The sequence below is a fragment of the Leuresthes tenuis genome, unplaced genomic scaffold, assembly GCF_036924035.1.
Source record: "Leuresthes tenuis unplaced genomic scaffold, fLeuTen1.0.hap1 SCAF_3, whole genome shotgun sequence".
NCBI lineage: Eukaryota > Metazoa > Chordata > Actinopteri > Atheriniformes > Atherinopsidae > Leuresthes > Leuresthes tenuis.
The window spans coordinates 15,704,112-15,728,609 of NW_027325357.1; the positions used below are offsets into that span (position 1 = coordinate 15,704,112).

The 24,498-nt window shown below is 37.5% G+C and overlaps 2 protein-coding genes across 2 annotated transcripts; one reads left to right on the top strand and one right to left on the bottom strand.

Moving 5' to 3' along the window:
• The first annotated feature begins 1,065 nt into the window (after positions 1-1,065).
• Positions 1,066-15,722, top strand: synprb (synaptoporin b). The gene is made up of 5 exons (XM_072383033.1): positions 1,066-1,155; positions 11,441-11,565; positions 13,629-13,827; positions 13,978-14,169; positions 14,249-15,722. The coding sequence occupies exons 1-5, from the start codon at positions 1,066-1,068 to the stop codon at positions 14,588-14,590; spliced, it is 948 nt and encodes a 315-aa protein (XP_072239134.1). The 3' UTR covers positions 14,591-15,722.
• A 5,166-nt stretch (positions 15,723-20,888) lies between these two features.
• LOC140303328 (green-sensitive opsin-like) lies at positions 20,889-22,446 on the bottom strand. The gene is made up of 5 exons (XM_072382048.1): positions 22,062-22,446; positions 21,777-21,945; positions 21,439-21,604; positions 21,080-21,319; positions 20,889-20,984 (listed from the first exon to the last, which is right to left on the bottom strand). The coding sequence occupies exons 1-5, from the start codon at positions 22,444-22,446 to the stop codon at positions 20,889-20,891; spliced, it is 1,056 nt and encodes a 351-aa protein (XP_072238149.1).
• Between the last annotated feature and the right edge of the window lie 2,052 nt (positions 22,447-24,498).

The window sequence follows — 24,498 nt, forward strand, 5'->3', positions numbered from 1 at the left end:
ATGAGTGTGTGCGTGCTGGCTTCTAGTCGAGAGAAATTAATTGTTGCAGCATGTGCTGGTATCTCTTGTCAGGAATTTGCACCACACTGCAGCCAAACAGGCGATATTTATTATTCAAGCTGAGTAGAAACCCTCCGACAAACACTCTGGCCAATAGTAAATGTCCAACATAATGAGTTGATCTTCATGCCAAATATCACACACCTTGTTATGTTAATGTTTTACTGTACGAAGCAACATTCAAAAATTTACTGTTGACTTAAATAGAAATATCATGTGACCCTTCAAATTCCTCCAGCATTTGAAAATAACAGTAATTCAAAGTCAAAGACGTTGAATTTACATGACACATCATTTGAGTAACACATATTTCTTCATGAAAGCGTTTGGCAGATTCTCTTATTCTAAATACCACAAATTACTGAAATATTGGCTATTTTTTCATTTGTATGATTTACTAGAAACTTCAGTCTTCGTGTCATTGTCATAATATGTATTTATTTTCTTACATTGATTTTGTTTAATACAGATTAATGGCACCTGGTAGTATGATAGAGATGAGGCAAATATCAGGACATATCATTTTACATATCAGGATATTTTATAAGATCATCTGGTCCATACCGGTTCTTAAAATTGGGGAAAGTACAACCTCAGATGAACAAAAGAACATGACATATTATTCAGTGTCATTTTTCCATTTAGCAAAAACCAAGACAAATGCAGAACCTGTTTATGAGAAACTAAGTCCACACTTATTGCTTTCATAGGAATAAAGAGGGTAAGTAGTAATTGATGATCCTCATCATGTTTCACGTTCGATTCCCGGCTGGGGCCTTTTTGTGTGGAGTTTGTATCTTCTCACCATGTATGCGTGGGTTCTCTCTGAGTACTCAAGCTTCCTCCCAACCCACAAAAAACATGCATGTTAGGTTAATTAATGACGCTAAATTGTCCCTAGGTGTGAGTGTGAGCGTCCAGCCACTGGGAGCATGAGCCAGTGTATTTCTAGTGCCCGTCCAAAGCTCGGATAAATGGTGAGGGTTGCGGCATCCGGCGTAAAACATGCACCAAATCAATGATGCAAGATCGACTTTCTTCCCTCCTGATGAAGGGAAAGCCCAAGAGAAGAAGAAGAATATCAAGAACATTCGGGTGTGTGTTAAGTGACAATGAGGAAAGACATCAGCAATGATCTTTGTTGCTGTCATCAATCTGGTGAGGGTTATAAGGTAATTTTCAAACATTCTGTAGTCCATCACTCCACAGTGAGAAGGTTATTCGCAAGTACAAAATGTTCAGGACAGCTGTTAATCTTTCCAGGAGTGGGCGTCCAAGCAAGTTCACCCAAAGGTCAGAGCATGCAATGTTCAGAAAAAAACTAAAGAGCTACATCTCAGACTATACAGGTTTCACTTAGCATGTTAAATTTAGTTTAGAAAAAAACTAAACAAGTATGGCTTGCTTGTGAAGGTTGCCAAGAGAAAGACGAGTCTCTAAAAAGAATATGGCAGCACAGCTTAGATTATCCTATTTGCCATTGGGTAAGAGACAGACTAAAACCTGGACAGGCCACGAGTCTATCAAAGGGCCAGTATGACCTAAATGCAAAATTAGCAAAAATAAAAAGATACGCAGATACAAAAGAAAATAAAAACAATAATTCTAATACCTTACATGTTGTCTTTGTTCTATTTCAAATTACAAATGGGGTTTTATAAGATTTTGAAACCAAACAGCATATATACCCCCAGCTGAACCCTATTTGTGTTTAGTGTCTCGGCTTTCCATCATTCTGTTCCTGCTCACTATTACATCTTGTATTAACATTGTCTGCTCCCTGCGCTGTGTTTGTCCAAGTGTTTGTGAGTAAAGTTTACATTCATAACTTGTCTCCTGTATCCTGCCTTTAGATCCCCTGAACAATTCTCTGACATTTTTTTCCTTTATTGCAGCAGCTTCAACAGTTTGTGTGGGAAGTAATTTCTTATCATAACACTTCTTGTTCTGAATAGGATTCTAGCATCTCGACATACATATTGTTTCTTTTGTAGATAGAAACTAACCAAAAACCTGGAAACAATATTTACTGCATCCCTGCTGCCAGTATTTTACTGTCATTGTACGATGAAATTACTGAACAGTGTGTGACCAGTCAAAATGTCATGAAAATGCCATGAGAAGTTTTTTTATTATTATTGTAAAAGGAAAAGTAACAGCGTTTTTTGTTTGTTTTTCTTTTGGACAACTGCATCTGTTATGAAAATAATTGCATAATCAAAATCACATATTAATCAATTAATTCTCAGAGGGCCTTGAAATATAATGTTTCAAAACTATGACTTCAGTGATGCGAAAATTTCAATGAAAGGCCTAGTCTTTTCCTTTAGTCCATCTTTTATTGTCATTCATCACCCTGCTGACCTGCTGCTAACATTGTTTACTTACTCCATCAACCCTTATAATACTTAAAGTCACAGCGCTCCATGACAACCTTCATATTGTGAACTCAGCATGCACAGAAGATAAGCAGGCCTGCATACATCACCGCTAAGATTAAATTGACTCTGACAGCTGGACTGTCTGACTCCTCCTCCAGATGTTCTTTCCCTGCAGTTAACCATGCTTTCAAGGACTTTTCTCCAGCTTTGCTCCAGTGGATCTCCTGTTGCCCTGACTTGATACTTAATGGTCTTTCAGTTTTTACTCCCACAGCCTGCCCATGTGGATACAAACATTATTCATAAAACACCTTTGATGCAAATTTGTTTCACATTGTGCTTCACATACTGTAGGAAGATCTCATCATCTCTATATAGCAAAAATAAAGCAACACAAAGTTTAAAATAGATAAATGGATATAAAATACGCATTAAGTTTCCCTTTGTGTTCCGTAAAGTCCTCAACAGGCCATTGGCCTTTCCTGTTAGGTGAAGTGATATGTTAGCTGACACCCCTCAGTTCTTTGGGACTGCACACTCTTTAAATCCCTTGGAGAGGTCCAGCACTAACCTCAGCAACAGAACTCTCCAAACCTTTTAAACATTAATAATTGACTGATGTTCTTTGCCCCTGCTTTTCTACTTTGACTTGAGTGTGTACACATTAAATGTTGATGTCCTTCAGGGTACTACAACACAATTGCCGGTGTGGGGAAAAAAATCTTTTATCTGCAGCCAGCGATAAATTTGTTTGTGTTTTTTTAGAGAAAACATCTATGTCCTCATTCTAAGATTTCCTTTGTCACTAATTTATGGAAACAAACTCTACTGCAACATATATTCTGTTCTACTAAGTTAAATTTATAGCAATGATTAATACATTTTGAAGATCTGGCATCCATTTTATCTCAAAGACATTCATTTCTTTCTTGACATTGGAAACATACAACTAATCATTTGTTAAAGAAGAACTTTCCCTTCAGTTATAATTACTGTATCAATAGAGTTGTTTGTCATTTTGTCATAAACAAATGTTTTTGGAAAAACTAGAGAGTCTAAAGACATGCTTACTTGATGTCAACAGTTTCCAAATGAGAGCAGTGAGAGTAAACCCAGCAGTGGGAGGTGAGCTGAAAACTAACACACAGTGCTGAAAGTTGAAAATAATGCAGCTTGACCATGAATGCTACATGTTTCACGCAGTTCTGTGTTGCAGTTGTGGAAAGGATCCAGAAGCAGACTGATTACTTTAATGTGAAGACATCAGGAAAACCCCCATCTTGTGTTGAAAATCATGTAGCATGACTGTACAACTGAACTGAACTTGTGGTGAGACCATTTTCTGAGCTGCTGTTTCAGAATTCATTCAACTCTGACTGAAATAATTATGAAGCTTTAAGATGTAATTTCAGTCATTTGCAATTAGTTAAGATCTACAAGAATACAAGAAAAGTGTACAAACAAAATCACATTCTTTTCTCATAATCTCAATTGCTGCTTCACCTTTTGTCACCTTCTATTCAAAAACACAATTTTCTTTGTTCTTTTTTTTTTTTTTGCTTCTGTCTCATCACAAACACTATTTATCATTTAAAGTCAATGCTACAGAAGGGGATTCTCCAACAAAGAACTGGTCAGTGATATGATAGTGTTAGTATAGGCTGGGTACTTATGTGTAACAACCCAACAACCCCCTGCATCAGCCAGTGCCTCAACTGGTCACTACTCTGAACCCCAAACGCTAGCTCAGCTCCTTGAAAGGGCTGAAAAGTCCAAATTACTATTCCTAAAAATACAATTTGCTTACATGTAGTTTTAGTGACTTAATGTAATAATTTCCCCTTCTTGAAAAGAGATAATTGAGGCAGCAGGATAGCAAAGGATTTTATGTCTCCTGAAGAGAGGCTACAAAAAACATTGAAACTGCAGGAGACAGCATGTAATTATGGTGGATTTGGCAAAGTTAGCACAATTATACAAATATGACTGTCACTGGAGTAAAATTGAATTATTCCTGAGCCACTACAGTGCATTTACCACTCCAAATGTAGCAACGACTGGTTTGGCTACAGAGATGGGAACACTCGGTGGGTTGCCAGCCTTGGTATGTTCATTACCAGGGGAAGCAGTGGACTGATTTTGTGTTCTTTGTCCTTGCTTTGATATTTCAATAAAATCTGAACTTAATCTATCTACAATAAAGGCTCACTCATGTTTTCTTTTCTGATTTCATCTCTACATGGTGAGTTGTTTAATTTCTCTGGTAGCCTCTGCATGCTGATGTCATATTGGTGCAGTGACTGATACAGTCGGTTGCTGTGTTGAACATATGGGGATTCACTTTCATATTTCGTAGCACCAACACTAGTTTCTAGTACTGACTGATCAGTAGTTGGGATTGGCAAGGATAAAGCCTCCACCAGCTTCTCTATATTTTCAAATTTGGAAAAGGGTGGACTACAAACCAGGTGTAACTAGGTGTTCAGGAGCAGTAACCTCTGCGGGAGACATTAACTCTTCCTGGTGTGGACTTCGCACTTTGATACTTTGCAGACTTATTACATGCAGATAAAGTATATATGTATATATATATATATATATATATATATATATATATATATATATATATATACATACATATGATATTCAAGAAAATGTAACACTATGGAGGAAAGAGAAAACCACAAAGCATAATGACATGTTTGTCATAACAAAACACATGGACCATAATTACACATTTTAAGCTGTTTCCACAAACATAGACACAACTGTCAAATGCATCTCAAAGGGGAATAAAACTGTAGAAAATCCAGTTCAGACAGGATAAAATAAGCTGACTTTAACAGTGTGACTGTGATCAGTGGAGATAAGATGAATCGTTTGAACTTCTCTTGACCCCACATAGAATTTCATTATTAATCACAGTCCTAGTCAATAGGGACCAGCTTGTCTTTATCATCACACCCTGAGCCAGTCTAGGTATTTCTGATTTTATCTTAAATGCTAAAATACATCAAATGGTGAATGATAAACAAAAAAGACAAATAATGTGAAATTATATTGTTTTGTGCTTGAACATGTGTCTCAGAGTCTTTTGCATGCTGTCATTGGGCTGTCTTTGGAGGGCTGATACAGACAGCATGTGTAAATCACAGAGTGATGCACCAAACACTGCAGCACAGCTGAAACATCACAGATTAACTGCATGATAATGTATTTATGACTTCTCTTCATCACTTCTCCTCCTTTGTAAATCCTTTCTAACTATTCTTTCTATATACAAAGCAAATGTATTTTACTCAGGATATTCTCGGTCTGATGAAGGGCAAATAAAAGGGATGATACAGGGAAAGGCTGAATATTTATTTATTCTTTTCTTTTGCAATGAGACATTTATCTTGTTTTCTTGAGGCATCAGCTTGGTGTTTGGTCAGCATCAATGAACTCTAAGGTAAATTGCTTTTTTTTTTAAAGTGTTTGTCAGAGGAACACGGAGGCTCAGCTTCTCTGGAGTTAACTGAGGAGCTCTTTGAAATATTTAACTGCTGGAAGCCTTTTAATGTGAGATTGATGGAATAGGGTCAGTGTCAGCAATGCAGCTATTATAGCTGTCTTAGAAAGGACTTCCCACCCAGCTTTAGATGAGGTTCAACATTCTCACAAGGAATGTGTTTACACCCAAAGAAATTGCCATTTTAAAATGTTTACAATAAAGCTGTCATGTGAAATTGCCAAGATGTATGGAGGACAAGGAAGGGAGCTGCTCAACAATTTAAAATAGTGATGGGTTGTATATGACTTTCAGGAGAAACCTGTCTTGAAGGAATCGTAATCTACAAATCCTTTTACATAATGCAGTCTTACACCCCCATCCCCAACCCACCATGGTAAAAAATAGAAAATGATATTTTAATGTGTTCATGTTTCCTTCTTGACATTAATCACACAGTCAATTTGAGGTGACACCCCACCTCCCAAAGCATATTCAGTCTCCTTTTTAAGCAGGCTGTCTTTTTCTTCATTTAAAGCATAACTGACAGAATCACTTTTTGATTGTATGTGTAACATGCACGTATGCTCTTTGTTATAATTTCAGGTTAAACACAACTAATATATCTTAAAATGTGTACAGAGTTGCATCTACACATCTGTGCTTCTAAATTCAGTTGGGTTTGCATGTTTGTATCTACCAATATATCAAGTCTATTGCCAAAAAAGAAAAGGGGGGACAGAAAACTACAATGGACAATGTGTGTGCATTGTATGTCATTCTGTTGGACCTCATGACAACCACCTGATTTATGCTCATCTCTTGCCCTAACAGTTATCATGGTAGAGAGGAGAGATGATGCCAGAAAAAGATTCATTAATAATGAATGCAGCGAAAGGCTGGAACTTCACCACTTTAACATGACAAAAAAACCCACAACTGTCAGACAAGCAGAGTCTTCTCAGCAACTACACCATAGAATTCATCCTGAGTCCTGGCAACATGAGATAACTTGCAGGATATTTAGCTTACTGTGCATGCAGCAGGCACATTTGAATGATGTTTTTTGCAGAGAGAAGAAAGATGAAATGCTGTGAGAGAGAAGGAATAGCTCATCACTGCAGGTTGATAGATTTTCATCTCAATCGCAACAGCTAAGTATTGCCCTCTGCTGGCTGAATAAGTACAAGGCATCTACTATGTTGGGTTTAAATAACCAAATACAGAAACTAAAGAAAATGAAATATCACTGCCCTTTTCTTTTTGTTTCTGTGAAAGATTGATATTAATTAAAACTACAACAAGACTTGTTTTTTTTTAGTTTACAAAGCGTAACTCTTACAGTGTCACTGTCACACATACTGTAACTTTTGAAGGCTCCGCCCTTGCTATCATATGCATGTAGATGCCCTGCTGTGCACTCAACAAAACACATCTGTAGGAGTACTTCAAGACAGCTGGCCATTAGAATTTCTAGATGGAAAGCCTGAAGTCATCATTGAACTCTTCACTCTCAGTTTTATAATTACTGCCCAGCCATGGAGGAGAGAGGAGAAGTCACCTGCATACTGTGTCACCAGTGCAGTAACAAATGTTAAACAGGCATGGTGTTCTCACTACTTTATGATCATCTATGCAGATATATCCAACTCAAAGCCCTGAATGTCAGTTAGAATGTATCTGCACTTTCTGATCAGAGTGACAAATAGCTCAGTCTGGGCGAAAATGTGGACTGACCAAGCTGTTCTATTCATGTCACATTAATTGCAGGCTGCAACCTCTGTAGTATAAAAATGATGTCCATTTTAAAAGGCTTTCATTTAACCTGCCATAACATGAGGGTGTTAATAATACCATTGATGATGTTCTATTCTCTCAGCAAGATTCAACATTCAGTTTATTCATTATTACATAATACACCTCCACAAAAAGACAAAAAACTCACACCACTGAACCACTGAAGTTTGAAACCATTTTGACACGAATAAACTGTAGCATGATGTTCAGAAAGCCATGACAGTGTTGTAATGAGCAAAACACCTGGGAGCTAACATTGATGCAGCAAAATCCAGGATGTCACATTACTGTTTTTGTTATTTGTCTTTGTGATCTTCCTCCTGGGAAATATCAACATGTCTAATAATGAAAGGGCCTGTTGCTAACCTTATTAGATATGAAGGGATCATGGGGAAGCTTATTTAAAGGCCTGGCCAATCCATTCCAAATGCAGCAGCCCTATGAAGTCCACTAAAAGAAACATACTGCAAAGCATGCTGCCAGTTGTAGTACTTTCTATTTCAAAGCAACAAAACCTAACACAGCCACTTCTCTCATGTTCGCTATGATTACATATTTCCCTTATAGACAGTTGAGAGTAAGGACACAAAAGACAAACAGATCCAAAATGCTTTCATGAGGTTTGTATCTTTTAAATAATAATCTATAAAAAAGAAAAAGCATTTGTGAAGTAAACAAAATAATTTTGTCGGTCTCTTCTTGGACACATATCTGACAAAAGGCTAGATGGAGCTCTGAAACTGGAACAGAGCTGTCAGCAGTGGTTGCTACGGGCAACAGAGTGTTTGACTGTTCCTCCAAGCATCATTCACCCTGTACTGCAGGACATTGCCATTACTGAGGTCTTTTAATTTACTCAGTAAGATGCAGGCAGGCTGGCAATCCAGGAAATCACTGAATGCTACTGAAAGCTACGCATGCTAAGTGGTGTAATTAAAGAGTTGAACCTTATGCCCTCTTATACTTTACCACAATATTTCAGAATTTTCAACATCTGCTGAAGAATTGCTTAGTAACTGTGGTTTCTTCTCATATATTGTATTGTATGTACATGCATAATATACCCTGTTAAGCTACAACACTCCGTGGATTCTGGTATTCATGTGGACACATGCCAGCCAGCAAAAAACTGTTACAGATCAAGCACACACACTCATTCACATACACTATGATGTGTTGGGGACACGGCACAAGGGGTTTTAATGTTGTTAAGATCATGCACAGGAAAATCATCGATATATGAAGCAACTTTTATTGACATCATACTTATGATCCCGTAACGTCCAGCTGTAACTGAGCTGTTACAGTAACAAGGACAGAATACTGCATTTCCTTACAAATATATCTGAACACAAGAGTTGGGTGTTGTGAAAACTCTTACAACTCTTTCGTTTTTTTGTGTCTCCTGCTTTTTCAAAACACTCTGAAAATATATTTTGGTTGTATTTAACCTTCTTTTACAGCTGAGAATTACAAAGAAGTGCAGACTATTTCTGTTTCAAAGTACACGACAGAAGGGTTTTCATGTCTCTTCTCATCAAGTTTGCCATGTCAACGTCTAATTTCATACGGGTTTAATGTTTCTGACAGCCCCCAGCTTAAAAAAAAATGGGTATAAGAAGACTCCTCATGGAATCTGTCTGGGTGTCAGTCACTTTCTGAAAGGACTTTGAGAGATTTTTGAACACATTAAAACTGACATGTTGCCAACTTTCTAATCCTCCCGTCACATACCAGCAGTCAGTGATCTACTGACATAGACTTCTTCATGTGATTCTTCGGTGCAGCCTGCCAACACAGTGTGATCTGGCATTTCACTATCAACACCAAAACTGATTTTTTAAGCATTCAAAGTATGTTTGACTGCACTGTTGTTATTACTTTCAAGATAACACTTGGATAGATAAAAATATTATATACATATGACAGTGGTAACTGTTTGCTAAGTACCTCTTCATGTCTTCACTAAGACATGTCTTTTACTGTGTTGTAAGACAAGCATTTGATCACAATAAATGTATTTTGAATTTGGATACTGGACACAAGAGAGCCTGATATATGTATCTGGTGCACAGACTTTTAAGCTAGTGTAGTGTCTTCATTTTACCTGTTAAGGAGCCAGAAATCTTGGTTAAAAAGAAACCTGTAATACAGCTTTTCCACCAAAAGAGGTCAGCAAAAGGCTTTTATACATGCAAGTGGTTTGCTCAGCTAATTATTAGAAAATTAAACTGTTGAATGCTAGAATAGAATATATTCAAAGTACCTGTCAGTAATAATAGTTTGAAATAAAATACATATATACTAAACCGTGGTTGCATTAAAATTTTTTGAGATTGTACATTTTTGATAATTTTGGTTTCGAAAATTACACAAATTTAAAATAACTATGGTTAGCATCGTTAAATATATTCATATTATCCTTACTCACATACAGATACCTTCCATTACTTCTGCCATTGTCAAAAGTAATTTGCTTGCCTTTTTTAGATTTTCAACCAGCAGCAACATAATTAAAAAGAGGACAAAGCAACCATAATTTGTTTCCTTTAAGTTTCACCCATAATGACATATCCACAAAATACGTATTCACAAAATCTGATCAAACTTAAGTATAGCATGATATCTAAGTTATGTGGTTTATTTTTGACACGAAAACTGTGCAACACCCAAGAACTAGTTCAGACATCCAACAAATAATTTAAATGATGAAAACCCTGCCCGATATATTTCATGTGTTTCATGTTACCACCGCAGCCTCATTTTGGAAGATATTAAGATACGTTTTCGAGCAAAGCTCTAAAAATGTTTGACCAAAAGAAAAATGCGAACACAAAGGGAATTCATCTGATATTCAGCCTAACGCAAACAAATAAACTGTTGATGGTGTGGATTTTCACTTTTTTTTTTTAATTAAAGGTTCTGGCTGAATGTAGAAATATGGAGAATTTCAGACTCCTCCTCAGATAAGGCGCCTCCTGTCACCTCTGTCCTAACCCTCCCCTCTGCTGGAATAGTCGCTCTGGCTCTTCCCGTCTGCATCAGTTTGATCTCAACCTGATGACTACAGCTGCTGGCACTGCGTGGAGTGGAGCTCTATGATCTTTAAATGTGTATGGTTATATTTGCTCCGGTAAGTTCTTTTTCTCTACTCGTCATTTTCTCTACTCAACAGTCATCATTTCTGCTGTTTGGTTACAATGATTTCTGCTTCTCTCGGCTTGAAACACAGATTAAACAATATGTATAACATGAGTGTGATCGTGATGTTTTTGATCTTATGGTTTGTTGAAGGAAAATGTATCTGTCATCAGATCTATATTTCAGTGTTTAAAGGAGAATTTAAACATTTATAACAGAGAATAAAGCTCTTGTTCTTTTTACAAATATGCTACAAATGAGTGCAGTATAAAGACAAAACACTGATAGACTCCAGAGTTGTGTATTGCACGTACAAATTGAATGTCACTGTACTACTGTGGCCTCCCTCCAAGGCACAGTAAGCAGCTCTGTTAGTTATCTTCCTACTTTTTAATTATTCAGGTTTTGTTTTCGAACTGATTATAAACTCTAATAATCAGTCACGTTATTTATTGATGTGCATTCATTATGCAAAGAGCTGGCCTCGCACACTAATCTAGTGCTTTTCATGAATCCAGATAAATGAATTATCAACTGATAGGGATCATTTTTTCACTTTCGTTTTCCACAGATTTTTGCCATTTGTGCATTCGCAACATGTGGAGGGTACTATGGTCATCTCCAGGTTAAAGTGGACTGTGGAGACAGAAGGCAGAGCAACCTCAGTATCAACATTGACTTTGGCTATCCTTTCAGGTAAGGCAGTATTTCATGCTTACTTTTCAGTCACGTCCACACAATAAGCTTATTTTCCAAAGACGAAACGTATGAAGCAGAGCAGATTATTCAAAGTTTATTCTCTGATCTCATTAGATATTTATGAAGAATAATTGCAGTGTTCAAAAAATACCAGCACATCCACAGAAATCATCTCTGTATATTCTAAAAAGAGGCACAAGACAAGTTTCGAAGTTGCACAGCTCAATTCCATCATGTTGTCATGCTCAGAACAAAACAGCTGTTCTTTCTTGGCTCTTGGCCGATTTAAAATCAGGCTGCTGGACTGCTGAGCAGGAAGCCGATCCATTTTGATATCCCTGTCTTTTATGTTTCCCTTCATCACTTGGCACAACTGCACATGTAGTCCTCTCAGTCAAGACATCACCTCAGGTGATCCCTCTTGCACTCTTGTTGCAGCATTTTCTTAGTCAGGAGAGCAATGAAGTTTCATAACTTTAATAAAAGTAATAAAGTTTTTCATTTGACAAAAAGCTGTCCGCTGTCAGTGTAAATGCGGTGGTGTTTAAAAATGTGATTTACTTCCGTATTATATTGTTTAGATACATAATCCTTTTCATTATTAATCATTTATTAATCACAAGCTTATTCCCTACCCATGGTGACAAACAGCCAGTCCCCCACCTTAGTAATCACTACAGAATTACTAAATAATTAAGTCCATATTGTCAGACAGTGGCACTGTATAGTACGTGTGCTCACTCAGACACAAATAAATACCCACGTAATCAAAAAAAAGACGTCACTCCCACTAGATTAGTTCCAGAACAACAATTAACATTGAATTATCTTGATAACAGAAAACACACTTTTTTATTGTTCGGTTAAAACAAATTTAGAACACAAGACAACAATGTTGATGTCCATAATGTATTTCAGCTCAAAACGGCTCCTCCTTCCACTTCCACTGATCTGTTGTACTTTCCCACAGCAGACTGTGTTGCTCGCTGAAATCTGTTCCGCAGGTGGACAAGACGAATTTGTTTATCCTGTCGAGCAGCAGTCACACCGGGCTGACCAGGCTGGGGTCAATCTGCAAAGGTCCTGGTGGCGTTATACTGATGCTGCACACACATTCCTGGAGTTTTATAAACAAGCATTTTCCCTTTATCCATGTCTTCTTTTTAGGCCAGCCTCATGTGAAAATTCCCCTGCTGTTTTCTGTTGCAAGTCAGTGAAGTGGGGCTGTATAAACTAATTACAATCAAATTTTGCATTAGGCATCATTTAATTGAAAAAAGAGACTAAAATCAACGTTTTTTAAAAACTTTTCCAACCACAGGTCACTCAGTTTTAAACTCCAAATCTATGTTGAAATGTCAGGTCTATTCTCTTGCTTTGTCTTTTTCTGTGAAAGCGTAAGAAACTGGTAACAAAAAGTCAACAAATTAGTATTTGAATGCCTGGGTTCAACTCACTTTTCCCTTTTCATTTAGTTTTATCCTTATGCTTGTCCCATTTCACATTTTTATTTTCTTCTTTCTTCTTTCTTTCTTTTTTATCTTCTTTATACAGTTGATACAGACATTGAACATAAATTAGGATCTATCAGTTGGTCTATCAGTTGGTTGAAACCAGCATTCCTATTTTGAATGGTTGGTGCACCTCGGGACTTTCTACAAGATAAGAAAAAGAAAGATTTAAATTCTACCTTTATGTGTATTCCCATTGGGTTTTTTTTGCCTAAATCAAACAGATGAGCTTGCTGAACAGCTTTTTTTTTTTTCTCAAGCAATTACTTAGAAAATCTTGTATATATCTCTCTTCTTATGAGTGCAACACAGAATTCTTATGAGAAAGAAAACCCAAGGTATTATTAAAAAAAAAAAAAAAACACCACATGGTTTCCACGCTGCGTTTCCTAAGCCCTCCCTTTTTGAGCACTAATGAGCATGCTCCCAAAGTATCAGTCAAATGTGGGCGGCTAAAGTAACACGTTTCCTCCTGAGTGAATCACATGTCAGTTTTATAACAACCATTTTCTCCCCTCTCACTGTAAACCTATTTTTCCTGTCCTGCAGATTACAACAAGTGCACTTCAAAGCTCCCTTGTGCGAGGCAAAGAGAGAAGAGGTTATTTTCCTCGATGGTGACTTATCCTCAGCGGCTCAGCTTTTTGTCACTGTCGGAGTCTTTGCTTTTCTTTACTCACTCCTGGCAACAATTGTCTACGTCTTCTACCAGAACAAGTACTTGAGGAACAACAGAGGCCCACTTGTGGTTCGTGAGTTTTAATTTCTTAACGATCCCCCTCTAATATCCAGGTTTTAATTAGGCACACGATACAGTGTAAAAGTGCAAAAATATTTCATTAATCATCCAATGTTGTGTGTGGCTTCCTCCCCTTATGTCTCTGTCTTTCCTGAGCAGGATTTTGTTGTTACTGTCATCTTTTCCCTCATGTGGCTGGTCAGCAGTTGTTGTTGGGCCAAAACTCTCTCTGATATCAAGACGGCCACAAACCCAACACAGGTGCTTCTTCTCATCTCTGCCTGTAGAGCTCGGGAAAATAGATGTGCAGCTACGCAGGAGCCTCTCTGGTCTCGTCTTAATACATCTGCTGTAGGTATTCAGTCAACAAATGACCCACAGTCTGAATAAAACAATCTCCTTACACCTTTCCCTTCTTTTTTACCTGCAGGTTTTTGGTTTTGTTAATGTTATCCTCTGGTCTGGGAATATTTGGTTTGTCTTCAAGGAGACAGGTTGGTACAAGACTGGTCAGAGATATCCGACCAGGAGTGCTTCTGGGAAACGTTCGAGTGAAATGCGACAGCGGCTTTACAGCGAGAGCAGCTTCGACCAGCCAGAGGAAAGTTTTGGTCCCTTTAGACAAGACAGTTTCAATCAGTCAAAGGGGGATTTTAGTAAGAAGGTCCAAAGACAAGCGAGCATCAACCATCAACAAGTGAGCTTTAGCTTACCACAGACATATCTTGGCAAAGCAGTCGTAAATGAAAGAGAGAATAACTCAGCATCTTAAGGACCCATGTTTTTTGTCAATGAGATGTGAAAAGGAATTTAGATATGTTGAAGTAATGTATATAGTACATCGATAAACGCAACATGAGTTAACCAGAAGTGTTGTACAATTAAAATGTTAAACCAGAGAACCCAATGAATAAGATGCATGATGGAGTACTAACAGAGCATCCCTTAGACTTTATTACAACACAATAAAAAGGTCAGGCTGTTTGCTCTAATCAACTTCAGAGCAAAAATTCATCTTCAACAGTGATCTAAAAGTTTTTGAGGTCTGAACAATTCTTTTATTCCTCTTTCAATTTGCCTCAAATTTGAATTGGCTAACATTCATGATGACACCACTGTTTAAGTAAGAGAGTGTAGGAAAATGAACCTGATTTCTCACCAAAGAAATGAATCGATACCCCTAAACATTCAACAATGAAACTTTAAAGATATACACGTCTTTGTGTATCATTCAGAAGAGATAAAGCATTTCAACTTATTAGCTGTACTACTAAGCTATTTGTTTTAGCTTCGAAAGCATATTTCAGTATTACAGCTCTGTAGAGTTAATGAAACATTTTTCGATTTTTATTCTACTTTTTCACAGGCCCACACAGTGGAAATGTCGAGCAGTCTAGATGCTTCAGGGTGATGATTGGGCCTGTTGATATCACGTTGTTTTCTCTTGACCTGTTAAAGAAATACTAACTACACTACACTACACTACAGAGTTTATATTTTGAATTCTATTACTCAGTTTGTACAGCAAACAATGTGAAAAGTGAAGAATTAGAGGAGGAACATATCTAACCAATGTGCTTAAGTTCTTCTGATAGCTGTTTGATCATACATGTTAACACTAGTGTATCTCCTGATATTCTGATTGATATACAAGTTCAGTGTCTTCATTTCTATATTTCAAATCAATATCAGTTTCAGTAACAATGATGATGAATAATGAATGTTGTTTCAGTGAAACTATTTAATGCTTTTTAAAAAATGATTGTCATTGTGTCTGATTTTGTTTAAATGTATTATGTGTTAGACGTTGAAAAAAGAAAAACAATAATAATACATGAGCCACTCATGTCAGTAAATTATGAGTGTATGTTTTGTGTTTGGACAGATACTCCATCTGTACATTCATTTCAAGTTTTAAGATTAGTTGACCAAAAATAAAGAGTTACAGATGGGCTCAATTTATGAAAAGGTTAATGTTGATGGTAACAGTTGTTGGGCTTGAGTTCCTTTTTGGTATCAGGGGAAGAAACTGAGAAAAAATAAACCCTTAAATCACGGCACTTTGCGAATTTAGAAAGCATGCATTTAATCCAAAATGTCCAAACAGGTTGAGAGTATGAGAAAAAGAATATAATTATGCTCCATTTGATGTTTTCTTTTTTGTTGTTTTTCAACATTAGTGGCTGATCACAAATGAGTGTGTCCACTGTGGAAAAGTTGTTGCTGTGTTTTACTCAGTTTTTCTCTTGTGGAGAGATTTTTTGAGCTTCTTTTTTTTTCTGTTGGAAAAAAAGAAAAAAAGCAAAGAATCATAAAAGTAAGTGTATACTGAGACAGACTATCGAAAGTCTGCACAAAGAATGCTGAATCTTGTGGGAACGCCTGCATGTCTTAAAGGACGTTTTATCTCAAGATTATCTCAACTGTAGAATCCAAAGGGCTGATCCCTCACCGTATCTGTTTCATCCTGTTTAAGACGATTAAAATGATACCAACTGATGCTTAAAACCTCTTACACTCTGAACATCACACAAACTACTGTTTGAAATATATGACACTCATTTATATCCCCATGACACTGAGTTAGGGCTCTTTCTGTCATTGTTGTTAACATAGAGCCTTTAACTAAAACAGTGTTAGTCAGATTATCAGATCTCATAATTCATTTTAATTCCCACAGCACTATTTGGTAAAGGTGCTGTACCGCACTGGGAGTAAATCATGTGATGGTATCTTTCTGAGTGACAACGACAAGATCACAGGGCAGGTATGATGATAGTGGAATACTCTAACATGCAACACTTTCATAGTGGAGCGCTTGAGAATTGCTGTTTCATTTAATTTTCCATTTAGAACTTCAGTTGGACTCCATAGTCACATCCATGTGAGACTCTTTTTTTTTTCAGTTCAAAGTTTTGTTGGGTTTAGGCCCAAAACTACAAGAACAACAACAACAAAAAATCAATAAGTAAATCAATAATTATAACTTAATCACTGCAAGGGTTTTTTAATTGTAAACTACCTGCTCTAAATTCCTGCAACCTTTCTACCAAAAATGTTGTCATAGGAAAGGGTTGCTGGCAAAAAATCTTGTTTAGACAAACTCATCCCAGAAACAAATACAACAACCGGTAAAGAGTGTACCTAAAAGCAATATGTATGCCCACAGATTAGCCTCCTGTCAGTCCTAAAATGCCTGTCTATTTCAGACCATATTCTATTTAGTAAAACATTTGTTAAGGGTAATAAATCAAGTAAGAAGCTCTTAAGAAGATTTTAAGACCAATTCACTTCTTTTTTTCAACCTCCCGTTGACTGTTAAAAAGAATGCTGGTGTGAAGTAGTTCCACACAAGCTTCTTTTTTCATAGACAAGTCCTCCTGCTGAAAGTTCATATATGTAATTTGTTCATACCCCTAAATGTGCCTCATAATAGTGTCCTTTTAATTACCGCCCCTACGAGAGGCAGACAGGAAATATGACTCATACGAGCACTTTCACATTAGAGCAGATGTCATTCTCAAGTCTTTTGAAGCCACTAGGTCCTCATAAGGAGGAAGGGGGAGGTGATGGATGGAGGAGTAAAGCTGTCAGTGCTTTCAACCATGGGCCTTAATGTGACGTGACATTGAGACCAGCATACGTTGTGTCACTCACTGAGCAACACTTTCCTAAAACATTTATGTCACTATCATTGGGTTTGGACAATAACATTATTTTGATTATAGGCAGAGAAGAATCATGTTAGGGCTAAAATACATTCTTTTTTCAAAACAAAAGTCACTAGCATGGCTGTGATTTTGCTGGTTGCCTTGGTTACGTGCAAATCCAACATGTTGGAAATGTTGTCACTTTCCGGATGGCTTTAGAAAATTGGATCATCTAGTTTGGGTTATATATCAAAAGTAGTTGGTTGGGGTTAAAAACATTTTTTTACAAGGTAATCATAGTGACATGGACAGTATTTTTCACCCTTTACATGCTGATCTTATGACCATCAGAGGTCAAATATTGTTTGAACTTATCCACCTACATAAATGCAAACACAAATGGGCATGTTTTGGAGAGGTGGACAGATCTTTCAATCAACACGTCTGTCATATATGGTCCATTACACTGACAAAATACTGTAAGAACACTTTTTAAACCATGTTCCAACAATTGGTAATTTGCTCAGCTTAACACATATGAAAAGCAAATACGTAATGTTAACAAAGAAAAAAATGGAAAACTGTTTGGAAGAGAAAGGGTGCAGAATTTCATGCTCCTGTCGAGTGGAAGGAGAGCGGAGAGATCAATCGTGCTTTCATGCTTTTGGGCTTGAATATTTCACTGACAGAGTAAATAATTATTTCAAACAGCCAAATGAAATCGATAGCCAAAAATGAAAAACATGGGCATGTCCTCAATAAACGGACAGTGATCCTTAACACACTTAGAATCCACAATGCACCACCTATAGAGATGTGAAGGTTTCATCATGGGCCTCACAGCCCCCTGACCTAACCATTAAAGAAAATCTCCAAACAGACTTCAAAAGAGCAGTACGTCCAACACAGCGGTTTCAGATGAGCTTAAGCAAAAATACCTCAAACAAGGGTATGCAAAAGTTTCAGTTGGCTTTAATGAAATAGTTTACAAGCTGTGTTACTTGTTGAAGGGTTGTAACAAAGTACAGATCACACAGATTCCTTTTGGTTTTGCTTTTAATCCCCTTTTGTTATTTTGAAATTTTCAAAGATGGAGATACAAATGAAAATATTACAGAGTCATCTTAAGCGTTAAGCTTTCTGGAAAAAAACATCTTAGAAGCTTAAAGTTGATTTTTTCCATAATCCCAAAATGTGACTCTTTTCAAACCCACAGTGTGTTCTTCTAGCTTTCTCACAGCAAACATTCGCCTGGAAATGCTATTAGTGCATCCCAGAGTTTGTCATTAAGGCCTCTGCATGCAGCCCCTCCTACCTGATACGAGCAATTAGAACAAAGAGAGGCGCCACTCGCCTCTGCCTGCCCCCTGACAGAGAGACTAAGCACATGCAGGTGTCCAGAGCAAAGCTCTTTGAAGAAAATTACAGTCCATGTGCCCACAGCATGACAATTAAGATTGGGTTATCGGCTGGAAATAAGGGGCTATATCATGACATAGATGGCCTATTTGGTAGGGGAAAAGTGTATGTTTAAAAGTAATTAAACCTCTTTAAGCCATAATATGGAATGAACGGGTGTGAAACTCATGCTTGTTTCTGCATGAAACAGCCTTGGCTATTACTTGTAAATGGAGCACAGGATGGAACATATCACATACTGTGGGGGTTCCAGAGGACATTATCTCCCTATTTTGGTGCTACCTGCCATCATTATCCACTTGCTTCATCAATCGAAACCTCTTCAACAGAGCATCTCTCTGTTAAAAGTTAAGGTTTAAGAATATACATTACTGATATTCTACTCTTAAACTATGTGTATTTTGATATGAATTATGTGTACATTCTTTTTAAATCTCTCTCTGTAATTGCTGTATTGCATGCACTGCATATGCTGTAAGAGTTGCACATTATGAACTTGGCCTCAGGAGGGTGGTATAACACAGCAACAATACGAACCTACGGCAGCCTGGTTCTTTCAGCAAATAAAAAAAAAAACATTAACAGGCTTAACAATGTCTTTCTACAGTGATCAAACATGAGCTTATTTTTTTCATCAAACTGTGGCCACACAAGTCTCCATTCTTCTCTTTTTTCTAACAGGAAGACACAAACCACAAAAGGATTTAAGACATGACTTTCTTGTGCTGATCAATCTATTCTTTCATGTATATATATCACTCAAGATTCGCAAAGGCAGATGGTGTGTGGAAGCTAATCTATCACAGCACCATGTGAAGAGGCCGATAGTTTGATAGTTGTTCAATTTTACATGATATCAACTTACTGTAACAGCCAACGTTTCATAAATCTACTTTGCATTTTCAGAAACACACAGATGTTAAGTCATGTCTTTGTTTATGTGTAGACCTCACCTTTACATAATCTCGAATGTCTAACGTATGTATGTCACATGAACTGTGAAGGTTTTCATTCATCAGTAGTTTTAGCAAAATGTGACAGCTCATCCAGAGGAACCTGCACTTTGAAAGAAATGTAAGATCCAACATTTACCATAAGATGTATTGATTCAAGCTGTAAACCTGTTGATGTGCTCTAATCATTGCTTCAGCAACTGTTCATATTGATGTTACTGCTGGTTTAGGATCTGCAATCTTTCGTAAAAGATTGCAGGGGGTTTTTGTTCAATCAAATTTATCTCAACCTGAAGAAAAAACTAATAGTGCTTTTAAGAAGCAATATATGTGCAGATATGTGAGTGTATGAATGGTTTCAAATTTTCCAAAAAAATTGGGATTTTATCTGAAAGCCAAGAGCAACAGCATGCAGTTTAGCAATTTTCTACCCATTCAAGTGTTTCGCATGTGTGTGTGTGTGTGTGTATGTGTTTCTGTTTGTCCCAATCCATGTTTGAAGGGTCAGGGTTAGGGTTATATGTGGTGCAGATCACAAAAACCTCTCACATAAAACTCTTTGTTGTTTGTAGTTTAATTTGATCTACAAAAAAATAGCAAAATTTGGATTGCAAAATATCACACCAGCATGAGTTAAATAGCCACACAAGTGAATTTATTTTCATGCATACATTTATTATCTATTCCAAATGTTTTTTCTTTGTTGTTCATCAAATCCATAAAAATAGTGCCACTGGTTCAACAGTGAGGAATATTTAACATACAGTTACATGAAAATACAACTGATTGCACGATTATCAGTGTTTAGAGGTTTGCAGCATGTCTTGAGAATTGAAGTGTTGTGTTCTCTCAAACTCTTGCTCACTCATATGCGCTCGCACACACATTCGCACAAATGCTCTTCAAGATAACCTCCAACGCAAATTTACACTTGTTAGTTTACACATACAGGCAGATCAGACAGAATTCCTCAATGTGTTTTGTGCAAGTTGTCAAATCCACAAAATGAAAGACTTCAAAAACTCATCATGATTAAGACACATGATCCTTAAGCAGTTGAGACCTCTGTCTTGCTTGCTGAAACTGAGGTCTCGTCCTCAACCATCCCGCCCATTCCTATAGTGGACAACATGCAGTTACGGAACTGAAAAACAGAGCAGAACAGAGGGAAAATTAAGAAAATGAGCAGTGGAAAAAAAGAGAGAAAGAAAACAGTGGAATAGAACCTAAAGAACCAACCTGTTTGTTCAACAGCACATAGATAACAGCATTGTACAGTGCCGAGCTCTTTGCAAAGAAAGCAGGGATGGAAGCAGCCAGGCCAGAGAAGGCAGCTCCTTTGTTCAGAAAGATCCAACCTGCAAAGGCGGCATATGGTAGCCAAGCTACCAAGAAGCCAAAAACCATTAAGATGCACATGCGTGTTACGTCCCTTTCCGCTTTCTGCGTAGAAACTGAGTCCTGCTGCTGGGCTGCTGCCTAGAGTGTAGTTAGATAAGAAGATAACAGACAATCTTTTAGTTCATTGAATACATTTAGATATTGGATGCAGCACTTCTGTTTAGTTTGTTATACTACAGCGATTCATAAAAACTTACAGCTTTGATTGTCAACACAAGGCTTCCATAAGTGAAGAAAATGATAAAGACTGGAACAAAGAAGTGAACAACAAACATGTATATGACAAAAGATTCGTTGTTGTAGCCTGGAGCCAGAGTGTAGTAGTCAGGTCCGCAGGAGCACTGCATGCCCTCAGGAATGTACCTGTGGAGTTTTTCAGAAAAGTGTTTCAGAGAAGACAGCATTTACCCTCAGCTTTATTAGTGTGTTGTTCTTCATGTGGTCTTTGAGTGGTTTACAGATAATAAATTGTGTCTGAATGGTCATGAAATATTACAGTTCTATTAAACTGAAACATGAAATATGAGTGAGTTACCTGGACCAGCCAAAAAGTGGCGGTGCAGCACAAGCCAGAGCCATGATCCAGGTGAAACTGACTCCAGCTGCAGCATGAACTCCAGTGAATTTGAAGCTTCCCATGGGTTTGCAGACGACAATATATCTCTCAACAGCCAGGACGACCAGGGACCAGAGAGCTATTTCACCTGCAGGGAGGGAAAAGCCAAAAGACGTTATATATCTGTACTGTAAACCAGTCATAGAAATTGGAAGAATAGGAAAATAACTTCTTCTATGATGCATCTTACTTCTTGTCTCTTACCTCCGAGTGTTGCCATGAATCCCTCAATAGCGCAGAATGTGGGTCCAAGAACAAAGTAGCCAAAATAAGCAGATGTGATGGTGATGGTGAAGCCGAAGCAGCACATGATGAGTCCGGCCACAGCCAGGTTCACCAGGATGAAGTTGAGAGGTTGTCGAAGCTTCTTGTTCGTAGCTGTTACAAACAACGTCAGGCCGTTGATGGGAGTTCCAGTGCAGATCAGGAAGAACATGTAGACAGCGAGAAGCTTGTACATGATTGGGTCCACCATATAGTACTGAGGGTATTCAAAAGGACTTCTAACAAGCCCAGTCCTGTTGGACATCGGGATGTAGAAGTTCTGGCCCTCTGTGCCATTGGGCTCATATCCTCCGTCCCAACCCATCATCAGTTGTCGTGCTGAAGCTTCAACTGATGAAAGGTGCCAACAGTGTCAGACTGGTAAAATCCAACTCCACACATGTAGTTTATGCTGATGTGTGTGTTATATACCTTCACAGGGTTATCCTCAAATTAGCAAAATTAGATTACAAGAGGATTGTGAGGAAGTAAACAGCTCAAGTCCAACTGATAATTGACTTTAAGAAAGCACCTTGGGACAATGAGGGCTCAAGGGTCAAGGTTTTTATTTGTCACTCGCACAGAAATACGAGGCGAAACATGCAGTGCCGTGACCTTAAAGTTCAAGGTTTTACTGCTGTTTGACATAAAGCGTACATTTCCAAATATATGTATTCTCATCTTCTTAATTCTTCTTCAGATTTTCCTCCTTCCAAATCCTACTCCTCAATGATTCTATACCTTTTCCCTGTTTTTATAGTAGAAAAAGCTGTTGAGTAATTGTTGCAGTACAGATCATCTGTTAACTCTAAGAATTCATTGTGAATATGTGAAACAGAGGAACAGATACCACTATTTACAAACTGAAATTGCTTTTTTCTGATAAGAAGTAACACAGGTACTAATTTACACTATCACTAATTCAAGTGTGTGACTTATACATGAAACCTATGATTCAATTAATGGGACTTATAATATCATGTAGGAACACAGGCACAGTCTTTAAAGGTGTTTGAACGAACAGAGGTTTAGGAAGATGCATTAGTGCACAGAGGATTTGAGGCTGACTCGGAAAACTCAGAAAACTGATACTGGCTTTCACTCCTTGGGAACTCGCATATTATCACACTTATAGCCTACGCTCCATGCGTCATTTTTATCTTCTTTTCTTTTTCTTTTTTCTTGTTCTGAAAGGCATGTGTAAGGAAGGAGTTGTAATTTATGCACATGATCATCAAATGGAAACTATGGAGACCCTTTTAAGGTGAGCTGTATTCGTTCCCAGTCGCTTGGTGAGTTTACGTTTGTCGGCTGTTTGACGCATGTTTTTTGCTCTAACTGAAAGCGGTGTAATCGTGCCATGGCACCTCAGCTCCCGTGAGGCTCTTGTTCCTTTCATGTCCGTGTAGAGTATTGCCTTATAGGAGTAGTTTGCACTCCCATGCCCTTTTCTGTCCTGTTACTGTTATAACTAGCCATAAGGAAAGCCCCACATAGTGAATGCGTGTGACTATCTCAGGACTACTTTGTTTCGAAGCGTTACTTTTTAAATGTCGCAAGGAAATTCATGCTCTTCTTCACTGAGAGAAAGAACCTGCTCAAATAGATTAAACACAAAAGGCTGGGTTAAGAGTCCACTTTAGCCAAGACGAAAAAGAAAGATGAAAAAAGATAAATATGGTTGGATAACAATTCACTTAAAGCAAATATTTAGAAGAACTATTCACGCTGAAAATATCAATTGACATCCAAAAAAGTACCCGGTTCAGCCCTATATACATAACCATCAAAATAGGAGCTCATTGCCGTTTGATTTTTATTGAGTAGGCTTGATTTTATCACGTTGCTTATCTTTCATTCCATTGTAATTAAGAATCAAATAATCTACCGTGTCCCACATAAAATGTACTTTGAGTGGCAGAGAATAACAAGAGAAATCAAATTAGCAAAACCTCACTGATCCCCAAGGAATCAAGCTGCCCAGGTACTAAAGCCATTCAATGTGGCTTCATAGAAGTATTCATCCATGCATCAACATTTAAAACCATTCAGACTCGGTGCAACATGTCATATTATAAACTTAGCTCTGTGACAAATAATGTGCATAAAATAAAATTTAAAAAAAGTTTCAGTCATTTCCTGGACTCTTCTTGAAATTTTACAAACAAGTCAGCAAAGTTGTGAATGGGCAGTTTTTAATCCACTTTAGCCAATTTAGCCAAACCAAAAACATTTTTATCCCACAAGCACTTAGAATGCTTTTATTTCCTCTCCGACTGCTGTGACTCCAGACAACAATTAGTACAGAATATACCGCCGTTAGACTTGTAACTAGCACAGAAAAAAGGATCACATCACTCCAGCTCTAGCTGAGCTA